The sequence below is a fragment of the Wasmannia auropunctata genome, unplaced genomic scaffold, assembly GCF_000956235.1.
Source record: "Wasmannia auropunctata unplaced genomic scaffold, wasmannia.A_1.0 LD335400.1, whole genome shotgun sequence".
Classification (NCBI taxonomy): domain Eukaryota; kingdom Metazoa; phylum Arthropoda; class Insecta; order Hymenoptera; family Formicidae; genus Wasmannia; species Wasmannia auropunctata.
This window is the reverse complement of record NW_012027490.1, coordinates 350202-357709: the sequence shown is the minus strand read 5'-3', so window position 1 is coordinate 357709 and position 7508 is coordinate 350202. Positions and strand designations below refer to the sequence as shown.

At 35.2% G+C, this 7508-nt stretch overlaps 1 protein-coding gene across 2 annotated transcripts; it reads right to left on the bottom strand.

The window, feature by feature from the left end:
* Positions 1–62: 62 nt before the first annotated feature.
* Positions 63–6481, bottom strand: LOC105457051 (chaoptin-like). Of its 2 annotated transcripts, none has more exons than XM_011701479.1 (10): positions 6239–6481; positions 5695–5881; positions 5239–5386; positions 4894–5004; positions 3924–4670; positions 3138–3286; positions 2176–2958; positions 1228–1982; positions 620–1136; positions 63–495 (listed from the first exon to the last, which is right to left on the bottom strand). In XM_011701479.1, the coding sequence occupies exons 2-10, from the start codon at positions 5879–5881 to the stop codon at positions 173–175; spliced, it is 3720 nt and encodes a 1239-aa protein (XP_011699781.1). In that variant the 5' UTR covers positions 6239–6481; the 3' UTR covers positions 63–172. The 2 variants fall into 2 exon arrangements, with proteins under 2 accessions (XP_011699781.1, XP_011699780.1); XM_011701478.1 differs by having other exon boundaries at positions 6286–6481.
* Between the last annotated feature and the right edge of the window lie 1027 nt (positions 6482–7508).

Below are 7508 nucleotides of genomic sequence, written 5' to 3'. Positions count from 1 at the left end.
TCTATTATAAATAGAATTTTTTTTGTCCCTTGATATTAATCGTGGAAATAACAAGAAAAACGTTTTCTCATAATTATTTAACTACTTTTATTGGTAAATCTTACATAAAAAAAGATCACGTTGTGAACTTTGAAGACTAGGCCCAAGGAAATGTCATGGTATAAATTCGTAATTAATTGGCAATGAAAACGAGGATGAAGAATTTGACGAAGGCCAACCAGGCTGTCGCCAGTCGTTCGTAATTTCCCGAGCTGAGAGCGGACGCTTGGCAAGCGGTATGCGGCGTGCCGAGAGTCAGCAAGACCTTGTCAGAGGAGTAAGACGGAGTTGTCTCCGTGCACACAGCTCGGCCGGCTATGGTCCTGAGTTGTCTGGCATCGGATTGCGACGCTGTGTGAATCTGTCGAGACTCTCTGAGCCATCTACGTAGCCACAAACTCAGCCATGCAATCTCGCAGTCGCATTCGAGCGGATTGCCTGATACTTGCAGTCCACCTAAAGAAAGAGCATTGTTATTAACTTTAGAATAATTTTAATTATTAGAAAAGATATATAAAAATTCTTTCAAATATTTTATTAAAATGCTTGTATGTATATTTCTATTATTTCAAAAACTTACCAGCTACCATGTTGGTCCCTACAGTTTCCCAGGAAAGATTCCCGTAAATTATTGACGGACTTAATTCGTTGATATGATTGTTTCTTAGGTCCAAAGTAAGCTGTGATAATCTCTTCGTCAACGATAGAAAAATATCCGATTGTAATCGTTGAACGTGCGTGTCTTTGATTCTCAATATCAACTCTCCGCCTTCGATAGTGGAGAACGCTTCGGAGGATATCAACTCAAGATCATTTCCGGTAATCGTCAGTTCTCTCAATTGTTTCGTGAAAACATTTTGTATTTGATGTTTCAGCAGATGCTCCGTCACTTGAATCTCGACCGTCCGAAGCGGTAAACCAGACAGCAGTTGACGTAAATGAAACCCGTCGGCCTGCGGCCACGTTTGTATTCGCAGGTGTTTTAAATATTTCAAAGATTGCAGACAATCCTTGTCCACTGATCTGGTCCGATTTAAATTTCTCAAGTTTAATTTTTCTAATCTCGGATAGCCCAAGAAGCTTTCTTTCGTCAGTTCCTGTAAAAATCATTATTGACGCCCTCAATCTTTTCCTCAGGAAGATTTAAAAAAAGAGAAAGCGCTTTTCAACTTTAAAATTTTAACTAACCTCGATAGGATTGCCAGAAACATCAAGTTCCCTCAAGAGACTCAGTCTAACGCCAGGCATTAACGTCAACGAGTTATTTACCAGTAAAAGAATTTTTAAACCTTCTAAATATTGAAACTGCTTGTCAGTAGTCTCGTCAACATTGTTAAAAGATAAATCTAAAATATTCAAGTTCGTCAATGGCAGTAACGGTATGTTTCTAAGACCGCAATTAGCCAGATAGAGATGTCTGAGATCTGGTAAGTAATGAAACAGCTCTTTAAAGTTTGCCTGGAGAATATTTAGAGACACGTTCAGGCTCAGTAATTTTCCCAGGGAAACGAATGAATTGTCTGGCAGAATAGTCAGACGATTTTGCGCCAGATTCAGAGACACCAGTTGAGAAGTCGGGAAAGCAGTCGAGTCAAGGTGATCCAGGAAATTTTCCGCCATGTCGAGGTCCCTCAGAGTATAACCGACTTCCAAGAACGACGACGAGGGCACGACGGTGAATTTATTGTGACTGAGGTCGAGGATTTCTAATCTGGTACCCTCAAAAACATCCTTTGGTAACGAACGAATTTTATTGTTTGAGAGAATCAGGATCCTCAGATTTTTTAGATTTCTGAACTGCTCTGTCGACAACTGCGTTATTTCATTTCCGCCGAGGTTCAACCATTGAAGAGATTCCAAACCGTGGAAGGATTGCTTGCGTAATGTGTCTATCTTATTGTTACTTAGATCCAGAGTTTCCAAATGCGGGAATGCAAATGTTCCTGAAAAACAATAGAAATTAGAATTGCTAAAAAATTTTATCATTTGAAAATGAAAGAAATGTCTATTTTGTAATTTAAAACATGCGGATCTAAATATACTGCATCGTCGATGAAAATTAAAGCAGTTGAAAATTAATTTTCTCAAAATTGCAATTAACAAAAAGAAAGAAAAAAAACAACTGTAATTTCTCACCAGGATCAATTGTGGCGAGATAATTGTTCTGCAGATACAAGTTTTTCAAATCGGGCGTTCCGTAAAACGTGTCCGCCGGTAAGTGGCTGATATTATTGAATCCAAGATCCAATCTGGTAAGATTGTTCATTGTTGATCCCGAGTCGACAGACGCGATCGCATTGTAAGAAACGTTTAGAGCAAAATCGGGACCACCGATCTCTGAGATAGCACCCAAATCCAGCAAGGTCAGCTTATTGAATTCCAAGTGGAGAAAACGCAAGCTGGACAAACCGTACAAAGCGTTTCTCTCCATCTTGTGTATTCGGTTGTAAGCCAGCGATATGGTCACCAGCTTCGGGCAGTCCACGATGGAGCCAGACGCCAAGACTTTTATCCGATTGCCAGTCAGATCGAGAGACAGCAACTCGGTCAGATTATGGAAACTTGACTCTGGTATTGCCTCTAGGAAGTTGTATCCCAATTTGACGTCTCTTAACTCTGAGTGCACGCTTGAGAGAAATATCCTTTCGGGCAAGTAGTGCAGCCTGTTTGACTCCATGTTAATGTAACGCAGCTGCTGGAAGGAGTAAAAGGTCGTCGCCTCGATCGTCTGGAAGTTGTTGTTGTCTAAAACCAGCCATCGCAGATTCGAGAGTGGCCAAAGTGCACGCCGAGGAAAGACGTCCGTGGCGAAGGCGAAGCTCAGCTCAAGAATGTCTAGGCTCTCCTCGAGACCAGCGAAGCAGTCATCGTCGAGTTCCGTCAAGTGATTGAAGGATAAACTGAGCTCTTTTAGTTTACCTAAGAGAAAGCTCTATTGAATACGCATACATATAATTATAACATTTGCACGAAAAGTTTCACCATGCTCCTTTAATAGTATATAAACAATGTTATTTTTGTATCACTGATTCTATCCGTGACATTTAGCGATTCTTTCAGACAATATACTTTCGCAATTAAAATTACAGGCGACGCACCGGCTCCTTTGAAAGTCGCAGCTTTCAGTTTCGTCAGGATGTTGTTCCTGAGCAATAAGATCTCAAGGTCCTCGGCCCACTCGAAATCACCCGGCTCGACGTGGGAGATCTTGTTGTAACCGAGATTCAGGTGCAATAGCCTCTGGCATCTGTTTCGAAAATTGATCGTCAGATACGTTGCATCAAACTTTCTTTCCGCTTATTAGGATCTCATATTATTAACTCATATCCCGTGCTATGTGATTTATTTTGACCTTTACAATCTGTCTATATATAAACTCCACATACGCGATTATAATACAAGAACACGGGTAGCTACTCGTTTTTATTTTTCATTCTTATGTTCATTTCATTGTTTTCATTGTTTTTATTGTTTTCACAACTTATGTATTTATAATAGATATCTTTGATAATAATGAAAAATAGATCAGTTTTTTATAATTTGTATTTTGTCTTTTTAATCTAAAACTTGTATTTAAAATTAATTAATTTTACTGATTAAATCAAAGTGCTTCTCTGAAAAAATTTGCTAAAGCTTTTATAAAACTGATTACATTTCTTTGTCTCTTTAATTTCTGAAACTTATAAATGACGAAGAATCTTATTGTAAAGACATAAATTTATCGTTATCACAATAAATATATTCAAAATTTTATTTAAAAAATCTCATGTTTTCTTAATTTAAGATTTTATTGCATCTTAGAAATTAATTAAAAAATGTTTCTCAACGTTATTAAAATTCGAGAGCAAAGGATTTTTTATCTCATACGATAATGTTAAAAATACCTGGACAAAGCAGCCACAGGTACCGCATCCAGACTATTGGTTGCAAGAGAGAGGGCCTTTAGATGCTCCGCGAATTCTTGAAAGGCCTCGCCGGAAATATTTCTAATCTCATTGTTAGCCAAATAGAGATACGACAACATCCTCAACTGACTAACAGCGTTTGGTACCGTCGGCAAATCGTTGTTTTCCAGGTTCAAATATTCGAGAGTATCTTCCAAACCACGAAATGCTTCCTTGTCGACATTTCTGATACTGTTCGACGACAGATGAATTCTTCTGGTTTCGAGACGATCGAACATTCTGCTTGGCAACGAAATCAGTTTGTTTCCGGCTAAATTAAAGTCTCTAACTTTTACAGTGTGATTGCTTAGAATGGGTGTCTTCATCCATTCGATGGAATTTTCGCTGACGTCTATGAGCTCCAAATTGGAACTACGAAAATCTGGCAGTTCCAGATACCTGAGATCATTTCCTCTCATATAAAGCCAAGTCAGTTCTTTCAAGTCTCCCAAGGATTGTGGAAATTCCTTCAAGAGATTATTGTTGATACTCAAGGTGTGCATGTTCGGTGGCAAACAATCTTTGGAGAGATTCTCAATGTTGTTACTGTCTAAATTTAACCATACTAAATTGGCGAAATTCGAGAAGACTCTAGGCACTTCAGTGATCGAGTTATCACCGAAGAATGCGTTCGTTAGAGTATCTTTCGTGCGGCCCCAGTCACCATCCAACGACGTTAAATGATTGCTAATGATTAATAAATTTTATGATTAAAATATTTTATTTTATAAAAATATTTTTTAAAAATATCATTCTTATTACATTTTTTTTCCTTAAAATATTAAGCTTTAAAAATAATAATGTAGTAGAAATAAAAAACTTGCAATTGTTATTATAACAGACATACTTTTACTCTAAATATTAGAGAATTATTTAATAAACTAAAATTATCAAGTTTGTCATTACATACCTATGCATGTTGACCCAATTTAATTTTCTTAGATCACGGAAAACCTTGAAAGGCACATCCTCAAGGGAATTGTAGCTTAGATCCAGAGAACGTAGACTGTCCGTAATACCTCTTACGAAAAAGACATTAAAGATAAAATTTCACAATCATTGTCCTCTAGAATTTGATCCGGTCAAGATAATTGCATGAATAAATTAAATTTGGATAAGTATTTATTAAAAGATTCAAAAATTCAAATCATAAATAAGTCTGAACAAAACACGATTATCTCACAGTCAACCTGCTACGAAAAAGATAAAAACTTTTATTATGCATGAGGAAAAAAATTTTTTAAAATAAACTTACAGCAGAGACTTGTCTCCTATGCTGGATAATCGATTGCTCATTAATCCCAGAGCCTCGACACCTGCGGAACTCGCAAGCGCGTCATTGTCCAACACTTGTATCCCGGATCCAGCGATATCTAGTTGCGCCACATAACTCACCGATACATCTAAAATGTTTCCGTGCATTTATATATTAGTATCATATTACATATACATTTTATTTAATTTGTTTTATCGTGTATATATATATATATATATATATATATATATATATATATATATATGCAATGCATCACACAGCTATAATGAGAAAGAAAAATCTTTTAGATTTAGCTGAAATAACACTAAGCATAATGTAAATAACAATCTGTATAAGAACATAGTTTAGTGTCGTAGTTTAGTAAAGAAAATCCTTAGCCTCAAAAAAATAATTTTAATTAACATTTTAAATAACATTAAATCTTCTTATGCATACCAGGAAATCGTGCGAATGGAACTCCCATACAACTGATATCCATCTTCGTAAAATCATCGTCGTCATCCTGAACCCAACACATGCACATAGTGTTGAACGTGCAAGGAACATTATAACATCTTATTACACTGGAGCTCCAAAGGAGGAAGAATAATATATTCGTGAATCGAATCACGTCAAATGTCATCTATAAATATGCAACATAAAAATTAAATTTTTATCATAACATATAATATACATATATGTCCAACTTATAATATTGCATTAATTTTCAAGCTATTCAGGTTTTAAAATTTTTTCAGTATTAACCTTTATTTATTATAAATTTGAAAAAAAAGATATTTCTTTAGATAAATATTGATGAAATTGTTTCAAAAAAGCTTTAAAAACACTTTTATTAAATATTTAATGTTAATTAAATATATAATGTTTTAATTTTAGATTTATTTTTGTATATGTATATGTATACATATAATGATATTTTCATACTGTATCAATAGCGATATAAAACTTATGTTCAAAGTTCTAAGGCAAGTATTATTACCTTAAAAAATTATTACACTGTCAGTAAAGAAATTACTTTGACCAGACCTTGTTCAGGATTAAATTCAGGCTTTCATGGAGTTCCACGTCCAGAAACTAACGTATGTCTAATCGGCTTGAAAAACGAGTGGCTCATCTCAGAAAAACGTCGATTTTCAGGACACCTTCATAGCTCGTTGTTGATCCTGTCCGAGAGACTAGGAGGCAAACAAAACGCGTCGAAGACTCGGCTCTCGTGCTCGACTTCTACAGCGCAGGTGCTAATCTCCGGGAAGCGCAAGCGCAACTCCGGACGACCTTTATGGATCGAACGTGGTTGAAGTTGCGATAATTGTAACGAAAACTACGATATCCGAGCAGTATTTGATATTATGCGTGCATTTATTGTTTAGAGTAAACAATTAATAATTTAATTAGCGGCAGATATAACAAACAATTTCACGTTTACTACGTGAAGTTATAAATCGATATCCCACAAATGATTGTTGCTAACAAAAATCTCTGTGTATTCATGCGCGCGTAAAATTTCACAACTGCGATCGATAGAGACTTGCCAACAAACATTTGTAAAACTCTAGCTATTAGATGCGTCGAATCGATTTCGTAACTTTCTTTCATATTCCAAACAAAAAAATTCCTAAATATATTGGTATTCCTTAAAGTTGTATATCTTAAAAACAACTTCATAATTCATCTTTGACGCACACATCAACGAAATAAATTTCGTTACGAAGAAAAATGTTATTATTATACGTTGTTAATATATTATACTCATGAAAGAGAAAAATGACAATGCCTAAAAGTCGTTGGGTCATCATTCGGCAGTTGTAGCAACAATCAACATCTATTAATAAAATGCAATTTATGTAACAGATACACTAGAAGACTAGACGGAGAGAATTTCCTTTTTAAATTTGTTTTGAAAATTATGTTAATCGTGGGATAACATAGTATTTCGGCAAATTTTATGTGATTTTCTCTGTTTTTTTTTAGTGTGCACACTACAATAAATTTGGTGTAGAACATATTTAAAAAAATAGTGAAAATCACATAAAATTTGTCGAAATACTATGATGTCCTACGATTAACATGATTTTCAGGGTAAATTTTAAAATAAAATTCTCTCCGTGTATTTACGTAAAAGATTCTTTTTTTTCAAGCAGTTAGCAGATTCATTTATCTAATTTTGATTTGATAATTGCAAATTACCTTTGGTTCTTAACATATCTACATTATTATACATAAAAGAAGTAGAAGGACGAGGAGATCCA

What these genes read in the sequence shown, in the direction of transcription:
- LOC105457051 (XM_011701479.1), bottom strand. Translation starts at nt 5,881, where the DNA reads ATGACATTTGACGTGATTCGATTCACGAATATATTATTCTTCCTCCTT. An exon ending in TCCATTCGCACGATTTCCTG is followed by an intron (nt 5,387 to 5,694) that starts GTATGCATAAGA and finishes GAAACATTTTAG; the next exon opens with ATGTATCGGTGAGTTATGTG. An exon ending in AGGGACCAACATGGTAGCTG is followed by an intron (nt 496 to 619) that starts GTAAGTTTTTGA and finishes CTCTTTCTTTAG; the next exon opens with GTGGACTGCAAGTATCAGGC.